Source organism: Asterias amurensis, chromosome 3, assembly GCF_032118995.1.
Source record: "Asterias amurensis chromosome 3, ASM3211899v1".
In the NCBI taxonomy this organism is placed as follows: domain Eukaryota; kingdom Metazoa; phylum Echinodermata; class Asteroidea; order Forcipulatida; family Asteriidae; genus Asterias; species Asterias amurensis.
The window spans coordinates 2,966,723-2,990,747 of NC_092650.1; the positions used below are offsets into that span (position 1 = coordinate 2,966,723).

General features: G+C 36.7%; 1 protein-coding gene and 1 non-coding gene across 3 annotated transcripts in view; both read left to right on the forward strand.

Annotated features, from left to right (window-relative positions):
• The first annotated feature begins 50 nt into the window (after positions 1–50).
• Positions 51–157, forward strand: LOC139935487 (U6 spliceosomal RNA). The gene has a single exon (XR_011785824.1). It is a non-coding gene; the product is annotated as a U6 spliceosomal RNA (small nuclear RNA).
• A 531-nt stretch (positions 158–688) lies between these two features.
• The window catches only part of LOC139934601 (WD repeat-containing protein 89-like), a 74,500-nt gene continuing 51,163 nt past the window's right edge, over positions 689–24,025 (forward strand). For both annotated transcript variants that reach the window (XM_071928889.1, XM_071928890.1), the window contains exons 1-5: positions 689–756; positions 11,510–11,600; positions 11,809–11,992; positions 19,698–19,798; positions 23,491–23,575. In XM_071928889.1, the coding sequence (XP_071784990.1) occupies positions 11,880–11,992; positions 19,698–19,798; positions 23,491–23,575 (299 nt within the window). In that variant the 5' untranslated portion in view covers positions 689–756; positions 11,510–11,600; positions 11,809–11,879. The remainder of the gene's footprint in view (positions 757–11,509; positions 11,601–11,808; positions 11,993–19,697; positions 19,799–23,490; positions 23,576–24,025) is intronic.

Sequence of the window (24,025 nt, forward strand, 5' to 3'; positions counted from 1 at the left end):
AATTTCTAGTTTTTGACAAATATAATAAAAAGCATAAAGCTCTACTTGACGTGGAGCTTCGGCTACACACATACTAAAATTGGAACGATACAGAGAAGATTAGCATGTGCCCCTGCGTAAGGATGACATATCAAAATCGGAAGCGTTCCAACATTGTTTTCCAAAATTTTTCCATTTGTTTTATTTACTAATAATTATTTGTAAAATAATTGGCCACTGCAACACGTGTTTATTATAAAAACGTCCGAGGCAAAAACCTTTAAATATAGCGTTTTGCCTCGGAGTAAAACATTTGATAATAATAGGTTTGCGGTATTATAAAAAACAGCTAGTAAATCTCTAAATGAGTTGGGGTGGTGGTTCTATGAAAAGAACTTATGGTTTCAACACAACAAGATGACATCACTATTGGCCCAGTAAAAATACATATTTAAGAAATACGTTTTTATTTTCCTTAAAAAAACTTTCAAGCGTGAGGGATTGCTTTACGCTGGTTTGGAGGTTCTCCCAGTTGAACAGGCCCACAAGAGGCCACAATGAAGACAAACATCTTGAAGCGCTTCTGATTTTGTGTATAGCGCCCTCTACCGATACAACAGGGGACTTTCCCTGTTGGTCTTGTTCCCAGATTAAACTTAAATTTTGTCCGGCCTAAAGTTGTGGTATCTGACTATTTATTATCCATGTGGCGTTTGTGAAAAAAGTAAACTGCATGCACTTTGTGGAACTTGTATTGGAACTACCTCTAAAACAACGGTAAATATAACCTTAATTTATCTATTTTTAATTGTTGATACCATTTTATTAACCTTTTATATACATGGTCACAATGATGGGTTTTTTTCAAACTAGCTGGAAACCATTTCATTCTAACTAGAATCTAATGCACACTTCTTGACAGAAAAAAAAACAATAATTAAAACTCACTCATCAACAAGCAAGACTCAAGATGACAAGAGTGAGATTTATTGGTTTTTTTTTGTAGCAATTATTCAGACTTTTCAAAGTCAAAGTCAAACAAACCATAGTATTCAGTCCCTGACCATTTTTAGAGCATAGAGCAACACTAGACCCAGCAGTAACTGGGGCGCGCTGTACTCCTTTTTTTCTTAAGTTTCATTATCGATAACAAATTTTGAAAATAAAAAAGTACAGTATTCTCCTCTTACCAGTTTTCACGGTATTATGCCTTTTTCTTTGTATTGGGAGAAAAATAATGATGCGATATATCAACCAATGCCCTAATTATCTTCATTTGTTTATATTAAGTATGCAAACATAAATTAAAACTTGATTGTATGAAATTTTCACACCACACACCGATATTCAATGACTTCAACTGGTCCCATTTGTTTTGTAGTTTTTCCTGTTTTCAAGGCAAACGAGAAAGAATGGTTTCCCAGTGAAGCCATACGTGGAAGAATTATCTGCAGTGACTGCAAGTGTTCTGTGAGACTCTGTGTATGACGCTATAGCCAGCAGTTGTCTTCATTTTATTCACAAATTTTGTTATGACATTTTAAAAATTACCATGGCAATTTGCAAAAATTTAAAGAAATTCAAAATTAAATAAAAAGTGTGAAAAATTATTGGCTTGTAAATCTGATTTTTATTTCAAAATTTTAATAAAAAAATTCCCCTTAAATTTAAAATAAAGCGTAAAAATAAAAAGTGATAATTAAAGGAACACGTTGCCTTGGATCGGTCGAGTTGGTCTTTGAAAAGCGTTCTGTAACCGTTTGTTGTAAAATGTATATGGTTAGAAAGATATTGTAAAAGTAGTTGCGATAACGTAACCCTCCTGCCTTACTTATTGTAAAAGTAGAATACAATGATCTACACAAATATGCCTCGAAATTGCGTGGTTTTCTTTTTACCCTATCGACTAACACAGTCGGCCATTTATGGGAGTCAAAATTTTGACTCCCATAAATGGCCGACCGTGATAGTTCGCGACGTAAAAGGAAAACCGTGCAATTTCGAGTGATACTTGTGTGGGTCAATATATTCTACTTTTAAAAAATCTTTCTAACCATATGCATTTCAGAACAAACGGTTTCAAATGCTTTTAATAGACCAACTCGTCCTTTAAATCACCAAGCTGATGTTAAAATTTTAATATTTTGAATAATATTGATACAAGGGTTAAAAAAAAACTCAAAAAATATTAGAAAATAATATAAGGCACATGGCTTCTTTAAACCTCTTTTTTTTTCCAGGATGCTCAGCAGAATGTTCAGTCACATGATTTGATCATCGTGAATTGTGAATTGAAATAGTGTTTGATGAAACTTTTTCGGTGGGAATTTTTTTTTATATGGCCTCAACATTATGACATATTTTTGTACCTTGTAGAAATGCCTACAATACCAAACTGTTTGCATACAAATTGTGCAAATAACCAGTGGAGCCTTACGTGTTTCTAAGTTTTGGTTAAGGGAGAGGAGACTCTTTGCTTGGCAAATAAAACCAAAAATTTTGTGTCTAGCGACTGTTTACATCGCGCACAGAGAGGTAAAAGATTTGCCACGATTTTAAGGACACCTTGAAAACAGGACCTCCTACGATACAGCCCCCCAGTTTATTGTCATTGTCAATACTCAATGTCATGACTGTCTGTGGTGTGGGGACTTCTAGAAACTATAAGGCTCCCCCGTGAGCCTTTAAATTAAGTTAGGGGTCTAATATTTTGGACCTCCTTAACGCTAAACGTTTTTAATATCGGCATTGATATGATTAAAGTTTAACTTTCCTTTGTAGTACAGTCTACGCACCCAAAACTTTCAAACACACTCAATATACATTCATGATGCTTGTATTGCCTTTTTGTTGAGTTAAATTTAAAAAAAATCTTCAAAAAATGCAATTTTCTGCTTGGTACTCCTTGTTGTTTTTCTGCCGCATCGCACGTTTTTAGACATCTAAATATGCTCAACGCTTTATATTTTGGTCACCGGCACTGTACATGAGGGCACCAGCCTAATCCCTTGCCGAACCGCCGAGCCACGACCGAGTTGGATTAACCATTTTGTAAAAGGGGTGTTTTTGCGGAAGCGCGGGCGCGCTGGCTGCTTACGATACCCGCCGTTCACGCATATAGCGCACACGCACTGCTGTGTAAACACCCCTTCTACAGAATGGTTTAGTCCAACTCGGCTTGGGATTCGAGCCCACACTCTGCTGATCAGAAACACCAGAGTTTGAATTTGGTGATCTTAACCGCTCAGCCACGACACTTAATGGTTTTTTTCTTTCAGTTCATTTATGCAGTAAAAATATTTTGCTTCTACTTGTAACTATTTTGTTTTAGTTTGTTTTCATTTGTAGGCTCTATTATTTTTATTTATTTTGGGGTCCAGGAATTTACATCTTATTTCCAGTTAGTCAGTAAGACGTCTCACTAAGAGGCTACCGTCTTGTCTTTAAGGCTTATTCACAGACTGTCTTACAAGACATGTCTCTCAACCCTACAGCTTTTCCTGTTTGTCTACATCTCTAGTCATGCATTTTCTTATCTTTCCTCGATTGATGTCTTTTCTTGTTGTAGTCCCAATCTATTCTAGATTGTTCCTCTCCTTACGGCACTCAGCCCTTCTCTCTTACAATCGATATCAATTTCTTTTTCTCGTGTATTTTTGGATCTTTGGTGTTCTGTTACGATTGTACATTTTGTGTACACACGGTGTATATTGCCCAACGGCTTATCTCATATCGACTAATGTCTTTCCAGTGGGTCTCAGTGTTGAAACATGTTTGTCATTAGTGAAATGAACATTTGTTGCTTTCTTAATCTTAAATGGGATTTGAGGCATTGCACGGTTATGTTTGATGTGGTTTGCGGTAACACCATGTGTGTATCTACTTGCTAGGTAGATTTTGTTCTATAGAGAACTGTCTTGCATTATATTCTACTACTGCGGAGTAGATTTTCGGAATTTTGGAGACTTTTCAGTTCTGAAAAGAACTGTCCTGCCTGGGCGGAAGGTAGAAAAATTGGCCAGGACTACTAGGTACATGCTTTTAGTGGATCATTATTAACTTCACTACTGCGGAGTGAGTTCGTAATCTTACCTTAGTTTGTTTTTTAGTTGAAAAAATATTTTTTGTTTTTAATTCGAATTAATAGGCCTACATGCTCTTTTCAGTACAGTCAGAGGAGGAAATATGCATTTTTTTCAATATTTATTGAAAAAAAAGTTTTTTTTACAACAGTTTAAACAAAAGAACATCACACTAGCAATGAGGAACAATCCATGCAACTTGACTTACATGTAATACATTTTTAAAAAGAAAGAAAAACAAATATTGAAGAAATATCTGTTTTCTCCTAATTTAGTTTTCCTCATTTTCATATGGCAAAATCCATAAATGGGCTGTTTCCACGAGGTCTGGTTCACTCTCTTTAAATTAAAAAAAGGGAAAATCAGAATTTGTTTAAAGAGGGGAAATCAATCTGTAAATGTGCTGTTTACCAAGCCCCATGAGGTCTGTTTTCACTCTCTCGGAACCAAAAAAAGGAAAATCAGAATTTGTTCCGAAGGGGAAATCATGGAAGTTTTATTTGAAAGCTTTGCATTGCGTGGAGAAATAGGAAGAAACTATAAATAAATAGTGAACTTGCAGATACAACCATGTATTATTTAAATCTCTTTTGTGCGAGTGTTGGCTCTGAGAAGAGGCGGTTTGGTCTTGATGTTTGGAACAACGTCACAACCAAAGCAGCTCCACTCAGATCCTGCTCACAGAGATTTAATACATGGATGTACCCGCCAGTTGACTATTTATTTATAGTTTCTTCCTGTGGAAATCATGCAGTTTGTCCTCCTCCGAATAATTAGCATCTGTTGCCTGCAATCCCAATCAATCTTACAGCATGTACAGTGTGCAAGTAAGGTGTGACTATAACCCTGGAAGCTGTTTCAGATACATGTACTACAGTCAGTGACGTCATGGATATAGGAGGGTCTGCTTCCGGTCGGACAAATTTTCACATCCATAATTTCACAAAATTTTACCGGAAGGAAAGAGCTGCTATTAGTTTTCTTAGTAGATTAACATTCAGGCCTGATACTTCACGGAGGCATCAAAAGCAGTTGCCTTCATGCCCCCGGTCATTGCCTTGGTGCCCTTGAAATGCTCTGCAGTAGAAAGGTACAATTTTCTCATAGGCTGCCCTTTACCAAGGAGAAAAACGAAACATGCAGGCCTGATATTTATTTTGCACAATATGCATACGTGCTCAAAGCGCATGAAAAGGAAAAATAACATTGAAGTTTTAATAAATAGTAATGTATTTATTCTGTAGAGCTGGTTTGGCTTCAGGAACTCGGGGCTAATTAGAGACATTGCCTTCAGGTTGCCGTAAGATAATTTTCATAAAAAGTAAAAGTGGATATTGACACACATTTTGCGAGATCTATAATTTTGTCATTGGAGTTCAAATAAATAGTAATGTATTACTTCTGCTGGTTAGGCTTTAGTCATCAGGAACTCTGATTAGAGATATTGCCGTCAGGTTGCCGTAGGAATTTTTTATAAATATATCATAGAACTAAAACCGTGAGACTTATAGTGTTGACATTGAAGTTCTAATAAACAACACTGACTAGTAATTCTGTTGTGCTTGTTTAGGCTTTTAGTCATCAGGAACCTGTCCGCTAATTAAAGACATTGCCTGCAGGGTGCCGTAGGTAGAACCCACAGTGCATCTCAGATGGCCTTCACTACGTCATTGGGATTCAGTGCAGAGTTGCATGAACACGTAGTACGTAGCACGTACTTTGTATATTATCAATTATTTATTAGCCATGTTGTGTTTCATTATGGGTCCAGAGTTGTCTCTACATCTCTTTCTGTAAAGATTAGTCTTGTAGGTGGCTGTCTTTTGGTTTGTGGTGTTTTGTTACGTATGCCAAAGTGTGGCAGGCAAAGCTATAGAGGTTGTTATTCATGATGAACTACAAATGTTTAATTTGATTTAACAATGTTTAGTTATTGAAAACCAAAAGCAGTTAACAACCACTAACAGGCATCATCAAATAAGAAAGTCATGAAAATATTCAATTTTGTACTCTTTTGTTTGTTTGACTCCTGTGGGTCTATAGAAGCATACAATGTATGAATACAGAGTGTACATTCAACTCATAATGTCTTACTGTAGTACTGTTCAGGTTTTCGGAGCAGAGAAATATTTTAGTATTTTAGAAATAACCCTTGGCACCCACAGCAGTTGCTGTGGTGCCCTTGTTTTTTGCTGTGGTGCCCTTTGCAAAATTTACTTTTTCATCTTAAAAGTGTCCCTTATCAGAGGAAAATTGCCATGTCCCTACAAGAGCAACATTCAAAGCCGGCAACCTCACTTTGTCTCCCATCCTCTCTCTCTCTCTCTACCCCTGCCTAATATAAACCCACTCCACAGTCATGGCTTTTCTTCTTAAAGGCAGTGGACACTATTGGTAACTACTCAAAATATTTCTTAGCATAAAACCTTACTTGGTGACGAGTAATGGGGAGAGGTTGATAGTATAAAACATTGTGAGAAACGACTCCCTCTGAAGTAATGTAGTTTTTGAGAAAGAAGTAATTTTCCACGAATTTATAAACATCCTTGAGACCACACTGCAGGACTTGAATCTAAAATTGTGCTTCTAAAAATGAAACTTTGAAAGTAGGCAGTGGTAGTTAGAGAGCATGGTTATACGTAGTCTTGGTGCAAGACGTTTCTCGTTTCCTTATCATGCACACCGCAGCCAATTCACCGACAGCGCGCGCAACGAGTCACCTGACTTATAGTCCACTCACCGCCGCGGAGAAACTCCGATGGTGAGTGGACTTATAAGTCAGGTCAGTCGTTGCGCGCGCTGTCGGTGAATTGGCCGCGGTGTGTGTGAAAAGGAAACGAGAAACGTCTTGCACCAAGACTAGGTTATACGGTAGCTTGCTGAACATTATAGACTTGTGGACAATCGTATTTTATATAGTTCCTTCTGGCTGCAGAGATTCTAGGTAATTATTGATTACATCTGGGTTTGTCACAATCCCTTCTCGGAACTGTTGCCTTCCAAACCATTGTCCCAGCAGGCCAATCCCTTCTTGGAAATATTGCCCTCCAAACTCAGAAACCTGGTTGGTTTTAATTAATACTCGACCTACATCTTGTGCCTCATTTATTTTTTATAAAGTAAAACACTGTTTCCCTTCGGAACAATCAGTTCTGACTCTCAAAAAGATAAATTGGTAGAATTTTCCCAGTCCCTTCTCAGAAATTTTATGCTTTTCAAACCATAGAGGTAGAAATCAAACATAGAAATCTGATTGTTTTTCAAAATTAAAACTCAATAAACATATTTTGTATAATATACATTTTCAAAGTAAAGCACCGTTTCACCTTGGAACGATCACTTTTTACTCTCAAAGGATAAATATGAAGCATTGTCCCAATCCCTTCTCGGAAATTTTATGCTTTCTAAACTTTAATAGGAACTTGGTTGTTTTAATTAAAACTCGACATAGGCCTACTTAATTTTTCACACATATTTTCGAATGTATAGCACTGTTTTCCCCCACAGAAACAATCACTTCTGACTGAGAAAGCTAAATTGCTACATGTAGCATACAATTTGTACATAAGAGACATGAAGCATTAAAGCGTGATATTAAAGGCACTGGACACCTTTGGTAATTGTCACAGACAAGTATTCTCACTTGATGTATCCCAGCATATTATGCGTAAAATAATAACTGCAAATTTGGACACAATTTGTCATGAAAGTTGTTACAGAATAATGAAAGAATGAAAGAATGAAAATGAAAGAATAATGAAACTTTTGTTGCACAACTTTGTGTAGTTTCAGATGCATAATAGAGTGCTTCAGTTCAGCTGAATTTTCTTAGTATTTTAGTTAGAAATTACTTCTTTCTCAAAAAGTACGATTCTCCAGAGGGAGTCGTTTCTCACAATGTTTTTTACTATCAATGCAGCAGCTCTCTCTTGCTCGTTGCCGAGTAAGTTTGTATGCTAACAATTATTTTGAGTAATTACCAATTAGTGGCCAGTGCATTCAAAGGCAGTGGACACTATTGGTAATTACTCAAAATAATTATTTGCATAAAATCTTTCTTGGTTACGAGTAATGGGGAGAGGTTGATAGTATAAAACATTGTTAGAAACGGCTTCCTCTGAAGTAATGTAGTTTTCGAGAAAGAAGTAATTTTCCACGAATTTGATTTTGAGACCTCAGATTTAGAACTTGATGTCTCGAAATCAAGCATCTGAAAGCACACTACTTCGTGTGACAAAGGTGTTTTTTTCTTTCATTATTATCTCGCAACTTTGAGGACCGATTGAGCTCAAATTTTCACAGGTTTGTTATTTTATGCATATGTTGAGATGCACAAAGGGAGAAGACTAGTCTTTGACAATTACCAATAGTGTCCAGTGTCTTTAACGATGGCTATAAAACAGTTTAGAAGTAATGTGACTTCTTAGAATATCTGAGTCTTAAGAGACTTGTCCGTTTGCCAGAGGCGTGGGTTTATTCTAATCCCCATAAATCAAGATCCCTTAGTGACTGTTATGACACTAATTCAATGGAATTGCACTTTTTCTCAATCCAATTTAGTTATAAAATTTTAGTACCAAGTGAGTCTTCGGGACAACTGTCTTGAGCTGTGAAAGCAAAGCTAGATTTGTAAAAGGAAAATAGCTTCCATTTTACTAATTTGTAATTCCTGAAATCAGATCAATATTTGGATAGAATGATTTATCTGTGTTCAAGACAATATTCACTGAAAAAAGTTGGATAATGCTGCTTTGAACTAAGAAATAAATGTAAAAATCATCCCCTAAAAAAAACACCAACAAGCAATGGGAGGGGGGATTTGACTCCCCTTTTTGTACATAACTATTGCCAACAAATTAAAAATTTATCTCAAAAGCCAAACTAATTGGGAAAATTACGGAGAACTTAAAAAAAAAAAAAAAAAAAAATGTATAATACTTTGGTTTTTAGCCAAACACCTGCAGGTGTAAACACTGCAAACCAGTACTTTCCTCGAGTCCTGTGAAAAAATCAACATGCATATTTTCAAGAATACAATAAATTTTTTAAATATGTACCCCCAGGACAACCATGGAATTCCCAGAAAACTTGATTTGCCCTACAGCATACTATAAAGTATAAGAATGTAATTCCATATTTCTAGAACGCGGCAGAAAAGTTCTTAAATATAGTGAATGCGCACTGTAAACCTTCTCAGGTTGTGTTCGAGGAAGTACAGTGCCGACAGATTACAGTCTTGAGCCCGGTCCATACTTCCTGCGAATGCAAATGCAATACAAATTTTGCTGTCACAGGGCTGTCTTTGAAGCGAATAATTTGCAGGAGTTTAGCAAAAGTCAACCGTTGAGAATTATTCAAAATTCGATTAATATAATAATAATATATAATAATATATCGTCTTATATAGCGCACGTATCAACCAAACAAGGTACTCAAGACGCTGAGTATATACAAACTTTCAGAAAGATAGGTTATTGCAGTGATGAATTCTGAGACCCAACTGCAGGAAGAATGAATTAATTTTTATTTTTTTAAATTCTGTTTATAGAGATATATATCTGCTTTTTTTTAAATTACAAAGCTGCAAAAGAAGTATGTATCTATTGACTAAGTAATGTTTAGTAATTTTTACTCTAGAATTTGCATTATGGAAAAATGTTTTTAATAAGCTTACTGCACTGGACACTATTGATAATAACTTAAAGCATACATAGCTTAAAAAAATACTAGGTAGCAAGCAACAGAGAGCTGTTGATACATGTATCTAGTGTATATAACATTTTTGAGAAAGAGTTAATTTCTCACTAAATATTTGAACCTGAGAAATACCTTAGTCCTGAAGCCCTTTTCAGGCATCTGAAAGCACACAGGTTTGTGCAACAAGGGTGTTTCTTCTTTCACTTTTCTCTTGCAACTTTGACGACCAATTTAGCCCAAATTTTCAAAGATTGGTTATTTTAGGCATATGTTGGGATACACCAAGTGAGAATACAGGTCTGTGACAATTACCAAAGGTGTCCCAGTGCCCTTAAACTGTGCTTGATTAAGAAAAAATGAGTAATTTTAATGTATTTGATTCATGTTTTACCTTATACCTCATCTTTGGTAATGTAGCCAAAGATCAGGGCCCAATTTCATAGAGCTGCTAAGCACAAAAATTTGCTTAGCATGAAATTTCTTCCTTGAAAAAAAACATGATACCCAACAAAATTTCCATTTGATGCATAAACAATTATTGCCTGTACTGAAATTCAGCTGTTCATCACGTGGAAATGTTGTTAGAAATCATGTTTTTATGAAGGCCAAAACTCCATGCTAAGCAAATTTTTGTGCTTAGCAGCTCTATGAAATTGGGCCCATGTATAAGGTAATAGTTCTATTAGAAAAGAACAAGTTGGGTTCATTAGAATGGCGGATTATGTAGGCGTGTTTTCAATCCTTTATCACATACTGGCCTCCAGTGTTAGGTTATTGATTAATATCCAAGGAAGATTAAGTTACGATCATCATATCCCCATACATATCCCATACCACCTCCCATCCAATGCCATCATTATTGACTCATCTAACATTCCTTGAATTTAATGGAAAAAAAAGGTTGTTCAAAAATGGGGGCACTAGAAGTCAAATGTTCTTTTAAATAATTATTTTAGTTAAAGGCAGTGATTGGTAATTACTCAAAATATTTATCAGCATAAAATCTTACTTGGTAACAAGTAATGGGGAGCTGTTGATAGTATTGTGAGAAACGGCTCCCTCTGCAGTAACGTAGTTTTGGAGAAAGAAGTAATTTTCCACGAATTTGATTTCGAGACCTCAGATTTAGAGTTTGAGGTCTCTAAATCAGGCATCTGAAAGCACACAACTGTGTGTGACAACATCAAATTTTCACAGCTTTGTTATTTTATGCATATGCTGAGATACACCAAGTGAGAAGACTGGCCTTAGACAATTACCAATAGTGTCCAATGTCTTTAATGGCCTGACGTTTGGACCCTAGCAGAGTCTTTCTCAAAAGCTAATTGACAACCAGTTGACCATGTACCAGTTTGTTACAGCTAATTCTATTTTCTCAGAAGATGTTGACTATGAAACTTTATTCACAGTTTTTACCTACATGTAGTGAGTCATAAAATGGCTATATTCTTTCCTTGAACTATCCTGTACTGTTACTAGTATTAAAATTAATGGTACCAAACTGATACATAACATTAACTTTAGAATAGAAGTGTTGTTTTTATTTCCAGGAAATAATTTGTTGTATCTATTGTATGCTGATGTTATGTGAATTTAGTCCGAGGGAGTTGCAATAACCATCCTTTCCTTTTCAATCAAAATGCTCAGAAAATTTGATCTTCTCTCAGAAGAATTGCATTTATTAATTTGTGGGTTTTTTTTGCATTTCTGTTACTCTGTGCTTAATATGATATTCTTTATTTCTTGAACAGAAAACTTACAAGTGAATAGAACAGCATCGTCAATGAAATCTCCACATCTCTAAAAAGAAGAGGGATGAAACACTGAAACATAACACTACAGGTAAGTAAGTAGATAGAAACAAGTCTTTGAATCCTTGTGGCCCAACATCATTGAAATTACCTGAGCACAGTGGTGATATGACGCATACATTATTAGTTCACCGTCAACGAATAGGAGCATGCTGTGTGAGACAGGTCTCTTACTCACAGGGACGGCTGTCATTCCACCCAGAACCTTAGCTTTGTTCACTCTCCTCTTCATTTCACAGTTGACGATCGGAGAGGAAGGCTGTCTCTGAACCGAGAGAGCTCATTCTAGAGCAAGCAGAGCTTGTCCAAGATGACCACATCTAATTACTTTGAGTCGTTGACGAAGCTGAAGTTGGGACGCCAGACGACGGTGGGCCCAGATAATCAGGAGACTTACATCACTGAACTTGATGCACAGTCGACGTAAGTTTTTTTTTTGTATCTTTCTTTATTTTAATTAAAAAAGTTTGTTAGTAAGAAAGTTTTTTCCAATGTGTGGTTGATCGATCTGTTTTTTTTCTGATGCGGGACTTTTACTGTTTTCTTGGTCAAACAAATTATTTTAAGAATTTGCTTGGGATTGTTTTCTACTGACGTTACATTGTCTTTTTGTTTATGACGTCTGGAAGTTTAAGATAGACTTTTGAAAACGGTTTCGTAATTATCATATTCGTGTGTACATGCCAAAATCTTATCCATTATTATCACACAACCTGTTGTTACGACCCCCCCCCCCCTAAAAAAAATAATAAAAAAATAACTAAATAAATAAACTGAATTGAGGATAAATTGGTAAAAAGCACGCATCAAAATGTTTGTGTTTTTATTTAATTTTTTTTTTAAATCTTAAAGGATCACAGTGAAATTTTAAAAATCTCATAAAAGCATCCAGTGCCTGAAACGAGACAAAATAATGTACAATCTCTTTTGGTACATTTTTAATGGACTCCTTGTTTCCAACCCTCCTTCCCAAGTAACTTTTGACACTCTCTGGCAAAATATCAGCAAGTTTAAAATGTAAATTACTCCAAAACATCATGATTAATGAGTTATTTGTTTATGGACGGATAAGGCCTTGAATATAGAAAGGAAAGTACAATTTGCCTTCGGGCCTCGAATAAATTAATATCAGTTGTTGCGAGGGAGTAAAAAATATCTATACTAAAAGAAAGAGGGGTTGATGTCGGTAGAGAGGGGGGAGGGGTGTATGCTCATGCCAACGTTTCCTCTGGCTAGTTCAATTATTACTGGAACAGAAACTCATAAATGAATTACGAAAAGGGAAAAGGGTAGAGGCGGAAGCCTTTGATGGTTAAACAACAATCTTTTCACACATCAAACCAAACTATGCTGCTGAAATTTAAATTTGCTTAGCATAGAAAAGTTTTACTTTACAGTCTGAGTCAGTGGCAACTAGCCAATGGTGTTTGGTTCCCGAAAATAATTTTCGTCATTGTGACATTGTTTTACTAATTTCTCAAAAAACTACAGCGCCTCAGCAAGTTATATTTTAAGGGAAGCTTTCTACCATCATTATCTTCACTGATGAATATTTTTAAAATTGAATAAAAAAAACCCATTAAATTGAGGAGAAAGAAGCAAATCCTTTTATGAAAACATTTTTGAAGCCAAACGGTCAGAGAGTATTTCTTTTACAAAAGAAGTACATTGGCTTTTTTTTATTCTTTGTATTGAATTGAAGCATTAAAGGAACGTTACAGAATTGGTAAGAAACAAAAATCGTGAAGATCACAGTTTTACTTGAAACTTACACGGTCTAATCAAGATGATAGTTGAAAACATCCCTTGAAATATTTCTGTCTGAAATGTCATATTTTATGAGAAATAAATAATCTAACTTCGCGTTTGGAGTTTATCGCTCAGTGAGCGTTTTTTTTAATTTTTTATTATTTTGCCATAGATGCAATGCAAATTTGTAATCGGTTTTTCACTATTCTCTCGTGACCCAGAAGGCCGATCAATCTCAAACTTCTACGGGTTTGTCAGTTTATGTATCTGGTGGATTACATAAAGTGCTTACACTGCCAGCAACTGTTCTGTTAGCAAAAACCAATTCTGTAATGTTCCTTTAAGTAAGAAGCTCATTCCTCAGTACCCTAAGGGTGTTTACTTCACCTGTCTGTTTGTCTGGTTTAGTTTAATCAATGCCACGGTAATAACGATCAAGAAAAAGTAGTGCGACTCAAATTGAATCTTAATTTTGGTTTTACCCATCCAATGTCTGTTAGCACTGTAAACTCAGTACTTGGCCCAAGTTCTGTGGGAAAAAAAATCACAGGCATATTACTCTTATGGGATTCGAACCCGTAACCCTTTGAAATTCTAGAGCAGTGTCTTACCAACTAGACCACCGAGATTGCCGGGTAGCTAGAGACAGTATGAATTCTTTTTACTTTAGCAGCAGGTACCGCAACAATTTAAAAGACTGTGCAGTTTTGTTCCATCCATATGTGATTCAAATTGATAGATGGAAATTTTTCATCGGGGATAAAGAATAATGTTTTGGTTTAAATACCCATACATGTATACACCAAAAGATGTGTGTTAGCACTGTGTACTTGGCTATAGAGCTCTGTGAAATCAAATCACAGGCATTTGTTTTCACAGAACCCGGGGAAAGAGCTGAGTATACATTGGTAACGCACATCAGTGAAAAACCAAAGTTATTATTCTTTATCCCCAATGAAAAATTTCCATCTATCAACTTGAATCACCAATGGATGGAACAAAACTGCACGGTTAATGACATAGGGAATGTAATGGTGTGATTATTAAATGCTGGAGAACCTTATCTTCTCCAATGAAATGACAAGGGTCTGTTTATATCTCATATTTAGTTCCTTTTAAATGTGTATTTTCATCACTAGAGTTTGCATTATCCAAAATAATATTGTTCTTCAGTTCATTTTGGTCATCAGTTCATTTTGGTTGTTAAGCATTTTGCAATACGTTGTAACCATTTCTGTAACTTGCGTCAGGACGATTTTACATTTCACATTTCCAAGAAACCAAATAAATTGACAACCTACAAATTATGTACAACTTCTCAACAATTATCGAAACGTCGTGTTGAAACCAACGGTTCTTTTCAGAACCACCCCAACTCATTAGAGATAGTCATTACATGGTGTTATCGCAAACTTTTCTATAACAATTATCAAAGTCATTACTTTTAAACATAAAAGAGTGATTTTTTAACAACCTCTTTTCATCTAACTACAAACGCCGACAACGTACATGGTTGAAAACTCACGTTGCTCAAAGAGAGCTGCCATTTGATTGAGTCTAGCTCTTTTTTAGTGATGCGTCAGGTTCCGAAATAATTTGCATATATTTGCCAAAAGGTTTTTTATGAACATCAAAGGTATACAGCCTCGGCTGGAAGTCACGAGTTAATCAGAGAGAAGTGAAAACTGATTTTCTAATGGACTCTCATGGTGGGTTGGTAATTTATCTGGAAGCGCTGTCAGGTCTGCTAATGTCAGTGGTTATTAGCGGCAGCGCAAGAGGCAAGCTCTGCAAGGTGAGGGAGCGTCAATGCAAAATTGAGGAAGAAGTTAGTAAAAAGCAAATGGGAAGTTATTTATGGCTTACAAAAGTACGTGGGTGTGATCTTTGTGTTGATTTATGTTTGGTATTTGGTATCATAATGTATCAAACAATGTTTTGCTTAAAGCCGTTGGACCCTTTCGGTACAGACAAAAAAATAAAAGTTCACAGATTTACAAATAACTTACAGGGTTTACAGAAGGTAGTGGCGAAAGACTTCTCTTGAAACATTATTCCATGAAATGCTTTACTTTTTGAGAAAACAGTAAAACAATATCAATTCTCGATATCGAGAATTACGGATTTATTTTAAACACATGTCATGACACGGCGAAACGTGCGGATACAAGGGTGGGTTTTACCGTTACTATCTCCCGACTCCGATGACCGATTGAGCCTGAATTTTCACAGGTTTGTTATTTTATATATAAGTTGTGATACACGAAATGTGGGCCTTGACCGAAAGTGTCCTGAATCCCTACTCACTGTGAATGAAGATGTATGTGATATCATTTACCTGAAAAAGTTCCAACTTCATTAGTCGCCAATTTTTTGAGAAAAAGTGAAAATCACAGAGCAACTTTTTCAGGAGAGTTGCATAAATTGTACATGCTGGAATAGTTTTTGTCTCACTGAGAAAAACAATATTTTTGGGAAAGTGTTCAGCAAGTAATATTTTAAGGGAAGCTTTCTACCATCGATAACTTTAAACCATGTGAGTTTAATGTAAATCTGTGGACTTTTTGTACTTTGTGTTCTACAAAAAGTAACAAACCCTTTAAAGGAACAAGTTTAGCGGGCAGAGCAGAAACTTTATTGTAAAAAGCAAATGGGAAATTATTTATGGCTTACAGTAAGTAAGTGGGTGTGATCTTTGTTTTGATTTATGTTTGGTGTTTGGTATCATAACAAAGTGTCAAGTGATGTTTTGCTTGAAAATTGTTATTGTTGTAGATACACGATTCTCATTTTACCAAAAGAAGAGACATTTCTATTTTGTCTGGGCTTAGTGACTGCATCAAGATAAAGAACATGAATTAGTAAAGAACATGAAGATGGCTGATTGGGAAGGTATGATGGTGTTGCATCTAAGCAGTTCCTGATAGTTGATGATACTTTGTTCTTTGCATGAGGGATTTTAAAAAAGAACATAATTTATTTTTTTACCTGTACACTGGTGTGCTCAATACTTTCCAGAATTCTGTGGGGAAAAAATCCACAGGCTAATCACTCGCATGAGATTCGAACCATTGACCTTTGCCTTGCTAGTGTAGATAAGCAGTTTCTCAGGCAGTTGGCCTCCAAATATCTGTGTTACACGTCTCTTTATAATAAAGTGCACATCAGATCCCGGAGTGCATTCCGGATGATTATATGCAATCTAATAACGCAGTATCAAAAGAAGCAAACGATGAAAGCATATAGGGCAGAGTTTACATCCTCGTTCATTGATCTTATATTCCTCAAGACTCTATTAAGAAAGTAGGTCCCTCAACCATCTAAGGGATCTCGGAAGACATTTTGTAATGTCTTAGAGGGTAACTGTGCAGCGGGGAGCTCATATTGCTAAGTGCTTTCTAATTCCTTGAGCTTTTTATTGAAGGAGGAGAGATCAGAGGGATTTGTGGCTTGGGTTTTGTGGAGATCTAAGAAACAAAATGAGACTGCACTGATGATGTCTGGATAAATCTGTGTTGAATGAATCGTGTTTTTAAAGAGAAGTATGGTGCACCGAAAATCTCATAAAATTTGTACTTTTGTGAGTGATGGGTCTCTTTAGAAAGCGAAATAGGATCTTCAACCGATTTTACAAGTACCTACACAGATCAGGCATGATATATTTTTCCTACTTAAGTCTGATTTGCCTTTCTTTTTTTTTTTTTTTTGCCCTTGATATGATCAGAAAAATTTGTGATGTAATTGCCAGAATTTTTTTACATTAAAATCCTTAGCAATGTACACGTAGGTCAGCTCTAGTTCTAAACACATTTTTCTGAGGACCAAATATCAAGCCTGTTAGCTTGAACTCTAGCTTTTAAAGACACTGGACACTATTGGTAATTGTCAAAGACCAGTCTTCTTACTTGGTGTATCTCAACATATGCATAAAATAACAAACCTGTGAAAATTTGAGCTTGATATTGGTCGTCGGAGTTGCGAGATAATTATGAAAGAAAAAACATCCTTGTCACACGAAGTTGTGTGCTTTCAGATGCTTGATTTCGAGACCTCGAATTCTAAATCTGAGGTCTCGAAATCAAATTTGTGTATTAATTACTTCCTTCTCGAAAACTACGTCACTTCAGAGGGAGCCGTTTCTCACAATGTTGTATACTATCAACCTCTCCCCATTACTCGTCACCAAGAAAGGTTTTATGCTAATAATTATTTTGAGTAATTACCAATAGTGTCCACTGCCTTTGAATATTGCTCTCCAGTAATTACCTCTACGCTTGGCGATTGACGTCCATGAATGAACAGTGCAAAAATTAATTGTCAATGACTCACAGAATAAACAGAGGGAAATTCGTTAAACTCTTATGAAAATATAACCCTGCAATAATTTCGATATTATTTGCAAATTTATTGAGCATTTTTTTTTTTAATGATAAAACTTTAGTCGCAAGGAGCTTATGGTTTTATTCCCATAGGCGTCATGCTTACAATCTACAAGCTTAATGTTTTATTCATGTATAGTTTATGAAAAAGAAATGAAGATGTACATGCAGCAGGCCTAATGATACTTCGTGGAGGCAATGAATGCGATTGCCTCCTTGCCCCGTGGGCTCAATTTCATGGAGCTGCTAAGCACAAAACTTTGCTTAGCATGAAATTTCCCCCTAGTAAAAACAGGTGTACCAACCAAATTGTCACGTGATTTTCAGGATAAGCAAACAACAGCTGAATACCGGTAACAAGCAATATGCAACAAATTAAAATTTGTTGGTAATCCTGTTTTTATCTAAGGAAATTTTTTGTGTCATTGCCTTGGTGCCCTAGAAATGCTCAAGTAGAAATGTACAATTTCCTCTTAGGGTGCCCTTTACCAAGGAGAAAATGTCTTGGTGCCCTTGCCCTTTCAAAATGAAGCATACAGGAATGATGTAGACTCTATCTTGCAATCTTGCATATTTAAAAAAATGTTCAACTCGGGTACAATATTGTCTGCAATCCGGTTGCCATGGTAACGACATGCCGAATCTGCTTCCTCTGTACATATGTAGATACATACTTTATGAAGAGACGCTGTTGGCAAATTTGTCTTCCACTTACACCGTACATTTTACAATCACGATGATGACATGACAACGTTTATCACAAACCCTGCCCTTTGCGTAATTAAATGGTTGCTTCATTATTGCGGCACGGTCCTACAGGAAATGAATAGAGCCCTTACTGAGTACTGAAAGTAAATGGTCTTTTATATTGGAAGGTCAAGGGTTCAGACCCGGTAGTCAATAGACTTGGTTCCAAGTCTTTGATCGTGGCTTTTTAGTCGTCCCGCTGATAGCCGCTACAAACAGCGCCCTCTTGTGACCAACCTTCGTCATTTAGATTGCGAGTTAGGGTGCGTGATAGCTAATAATGTAGGGGTGTTTTTCGTGGCTGAGATGCAGAAGAATAACTGCAATCTAAGACTTGAATCAAGTCTAAGTAGTCAATAGTAGTAGGAGGAACAGGGCCCAATTTTCTAGAGCTAGAAAATATTGCTTAACAATTTTCTTCTAAGCCGAAATGAGCAGAATACCAGTCACAAATTGCACGTATATTACATGGTAGTTTGCCTGGAACCTCATTCTGGTTAGCATGGTTTTGTTTTTCTTAGCTACTTTTTGTGCTTCAGCTCTATGAAATTAGGTCCAGAAAGTATATAACAGGCATATTATTAGCTCTTACCCTTGCACCGATTTGTGTAGAAAGCACGATATAATCATATACCACAGCTGACCAGAAAACCCCCAACTGAATTTCTTGTAGATCTCAAACTAATGCCATTCTACCTGTATGAGATTGAAATTAAATGCAGCCTCGCTCCACATGAACCGTTGTAGTAATTTCTAATGATACTTAATCCAGTAATTAACCTCCTTACAAGGAGTTAGCAGTGGAGTACACGGTCAAGCATGAGCCCTCAAATAACTCCTTCAAAGGCACTGGACACGTTTGACCAAGTATTCTCACTCGGTGTATCCCAACATATGCATCAAATAACAAGCCTGTAAAAATTTGGGCTCAATTGGTCATCGAAGTTGCAAGAAAACTACAAATGTATGAAAAGAAAAAAAAACCTTGTTGTACAAATGTTTGTGCTTTCAGGTAGAAATAAAAGACTTCTGGCTAGAAGTCTTTTAATATTTTTAATGAGAAAACACCTCTTTCTCAAAAACTATGTTACTTCAGAGGGAGCTGTTTCTCACAATGTGTTATACTATCAACAGCTCTTCGTTGCTCGTTACCAAGAAAGTTTTTATACCTAATTTGTAAGTAATATATTATTTTGTGTAATTACCAAGAGTGTACAGTACCTTTAATGCCTTCTTACTCTTTCCCCCAACAGCTCTCTGTGTGGGGGTGATCCCCTAGTGGCCGCCGTTTGTTCGGACAGCGCCGTTCACGTCTACTCCAAAGGGACTCTTCTACCGATTGGCACGTTCCAAGGTAAGACCATTCACAGCTTTTCTTAAAGCCTTGTCGCCGGCTCAATTTGTTCGTTTTCTTATAAAGTCGTAATTGAGTTGTGTGAAAACATCCAGGGATGGGTCGTATCAAATTCCATCCATATTTGATCAGAGATTTTGTTATGAGAGGATGATGTTTTTAGCATGTGGTGAAAGTAGTTTGATTTATCGAGCTTGTCTGTAAAGTTGGCACCTGTGATGTGGTCAGTTTCTGACACTCCTTCCGCAATCTTATAAATATTCAGGGATAATAAGGAAGCCAGTACTTTCATTTCAGACCTGAAACTTCACGAAGGCAATGAAGGCAATTGCCTCAATGCCCCCTGGCGATTGCCGTGGTGCCCTTGAAATGCTCCAGTAAAAATTTCCTCAAAGGATACCCTTGACAAAAGGAAAAAAATGCCTTAGTGCCCTTGCCCTTTCAAAAATGAAGCAAAGAGGCCTGTTATTTGTTCAAATCCATCAGGTGTTTTGGTCATTCAGTTAGTCGTTCACCATTATTCCTGAAATACTTGGCACAGAATATGCCCATCAAGGGTATATTTTACTCTGAAATTTTACACTGAAATATCGGCCAGTGACTTCAGCGTCGGACCAGTAAACTCAAGACAGGACAAGTCTGTTGGCCTTGTTTTTTTTTTTGTAATTCATCACCTTTGTCTGAAAAGAATGATGTTCAACTGACGAGTTTGAGTCTCACAAGTCTCTTGCAATCCCCACCAAAGCAGAAGATATTAAAAAAAAATTCTTCAAATAAAACAGTTTAGATTTTAAAACTCTGTTCTCAATTTGATTCTAGTCTCTTCTCTTTTTGATGCTGGTCTTGTAAATAAAAACCCTGATCCGATAAAGATTCAGAGCTACAAGTGAAGTCCTGCGGTCTTAAATGTTTGTCCCCACATATTCCAGACCCGCCATCTCCCCAAAAGAGCCGTCTTTCTCCGAATTTGAGTTTTATCTTGAGACGTCCCTAAACAAAGAGACCAAGAACTCTCTAAGTACTTGACATTTCCTTCTATTTGGTTTCCCAGGTCTTGTACGACGCCAAGACACACAACCGTCCCCTTTATTCCCTCTCTTCCGTTTCTTATCCTAGTCTAAATAGACACGCGGTAGTCTTTTTCACCCACCAGCAGTGGTCGTGGCTTCAGGCAAGGAAAAGAAATTGACCGTACTGATTCCGTCGTTTCCTCCTTGCCTAGGACTTCCGTCTGGTTTTTGAGTGCTTCTCTCTGGATAAACCTATAGTATTTTAGAGTCGTTCTCTCTAGATAAATGTAGTATTCTACAATCCCAGCCAAAATGCTGGGGCCACTGATTCGCAATATTACTTGAAACATTCTCCCGTGTTCCCCTGCTTAATGTTGATGGCAGTGAAGACGGTGCAAAGAGAGCAAACATTGAAACGTGGGCACCGGGGCCGTGGTGCGGGGGACCAACGAGATATGGCCGGGATTGTAGAATCCTTCTCTCTAGATAAATGGAATATTCTGCGGGACAAATTTTTGTTGATTAAAGGAAAACACGAGCCGTGTCTGGAAAAGCTTCAACCCTTCCCTCCATTATCTCTGTAGTGATATTGAAGTGCGGCAACATCCTGTTCCATTATGCTTGATGTTCTTGTATATTGATATTTACTTAAGATCAATCAATACAAATGGTTTGTGATCATCGATGTGTGTGCGTGATGTTGGAATACATCCAAAGAAGAGCCGACATTTGTGTTGCTTCCATCACACTGAATTGAAAGCACCCGTGAGGGTCATGTGTGTGTTAGAAATCCTCTTGGGTATCAAGATTTCCATCTAATGTGGTTGTTTGGTTTGGAAAAGATAATGCAATGACCCGTGCGCAAATTGCTTTTCATCTTGATAAGGCAATTGGCATCATTGTGCAATGGCATGTTGTGTCGCTACATATTGTCTGCTGTAATTTCAGTAGTTTGTTGAGCTGTCGTTCCTAGCATGCGTGCCTACATGCCGCGTGCTAACGCATGGGAATTCCATCCTTGACTTTTCGACGGAGGGAAAAAAAAACAAATATGGAAGAGAGAGTGTACGAAGAGGCTGATGCCTGTGTTTATTTTTGCCTTTCCAATACAACAGAAAATTTATGTGATTGTAAAGCAATATTTTGATTGCACTTGTGAAACTTGTTGTTATCACGGGTGCATTTTACAAGTATATGATTTTAGTGATCGTTGTGGTGTTTTTGTAGTTTGTACATGCACTCACTGACTCTGAAGTGTTGTTTGGATGGGGGTAGTTGGTGGGATTTGGATGGTTTGTGGGATTGGGGTAGTTGATGGGATTATTGGATAGTTAAAGACACTGGACACTATCGGTAATTGTCATAGACCAGTACTCTTACTTCGTGTATCCCAACCTATGCATAAAATAACAAGCCTGTGAAAGTTTGGGCTCAATTGGTCATCAAAGTTACAAGAGAATAATGAAAGAGAAAAACACCGTTGAGTCTTTTACTATTTGAATGAGAAGTTACCTCTTTCTCAAAAACTACGTTACTTCAGAGAGGGAGCCGTTTCTCAAAATGTTTTATAATATGAACAGCTCTCCATTGCTCATTACCAATCAAGTTTGTATGCTAACAATTATTTTGAGTAATTTTAATCACCAATAGTGTCCAGAGTAGCTTTTTCTTCCTTTGAACCAGACAAGTTCTGTTGCATTTTTTTAATTTTTTTGTCTGAATCTTAAAGTTAAAAACAAAAAGAAAAAGAAGGAGAAATAAAGGGTTGTAAGTTGAGTTAAAGGGAAGGTACACGTTTGGTAATTGTCAAGGACCAGTCTTCTCACTTGGTGTATCTCAACATATGCATAAAATAACAAACCTGTGAAAATTTGAGCTCACTTGGTCATCGGATTTGCGAGAAAATGATGTAAGAAAAAAACACCCTTGTTGGACGAATTTATGGGCTTTCAGATAGGAATAAAAGACTTCCAGCTGAAAGTCTTTTATTATTTTAGTGAGGAATAACCTCTTTCTCAAAAACTATGTTACTTCAAAGGGAGTCATTTCCCACAATGTTTTATACTATCAACAGCTCCCCAATGCTCGTTACCAAGTCAGTTTTTAAGCTAATATTTGGTTTGAGTAATTACCAAACGTGTGCCTTCCCTTTGATACTTAACACAGCTACATGTATGGTATGAGTACGGTGCAATCATTATCCAGTAGGTTGGATGTATCTGTCCCTGTGTACATAAGTCATTTGCAATTAAGAGTACTTTGTCAATATCTTTATGTAATGACTTTCAACATAAACTCTGTATGCTGGGGTTATATCTACGTAGACTCTAATGGATCAGACAATCAATATTAATGAATCGATAGACTAAGATGGGTTAATCATTTACTGGAATCAATGGCGTCTCAGAATCAAGGTAATGGATGCTGATTGTGTAATATCAGGGCTCGGAGTTAACAATGGAATGCGAGTGCAGGCTCAAAGCCAGTGATTTTTGCATGGCCAGTAAACTGCTTACTTATTTTTTTTCCCAAACATCATGCTTGTTCATTGTTTATCTTTTCTGATCTTGATTTTCATTTTCCTTTTTTTCTTTTTTTTTTAACTTAATATGAATTTTAAAAGGAAGACTTGGCCATATTTGACTTGTTTCTGAATCACGATTTTGTTCTTCTCGTTTGTAGGTCACAGTGACACTCTGTCCGGAGCAAGGTTTGGAAAACGTAATCCCAACCTCTTATTCACATCGTCCAAGGATGGAACAGTCAGGTAGGTTGAAAGAGTTTCATGTCTTTCCGTTTATTGAAATCAGGAAATAATAAGGGAATGTAAGAGTGGTACAAGGTATTTTTTGTTCGTTTAAAACTAGCAGGGTCATCGCACGACAGTGCAAGGTTTAAAATGATCGTTCCAGATCGAGTCACCACTTTTTTATTCCCATTTTTACATTACCCTTCTTGTTAAAGAGCATATAAAGGATTTTTGGGGTTGAACAAAGAATTGACTAGAGTGGGATTCGAACCAACGACCTCCGGATTAACGTGCCGGCGCTCTACCAACTGAGCTATCTAGCCCTATATTGGCGGTGTCCCTGTTTTGTCAATATCTTTGTTCGGGGGTGCCAGTCAGAAGCCATACAACCGTATATAATGTTGTAGAAATTAAACTCACAGCATTTGTAAGGCGCACTTTTCTATTTACCATTTTTAAGGTTACTGT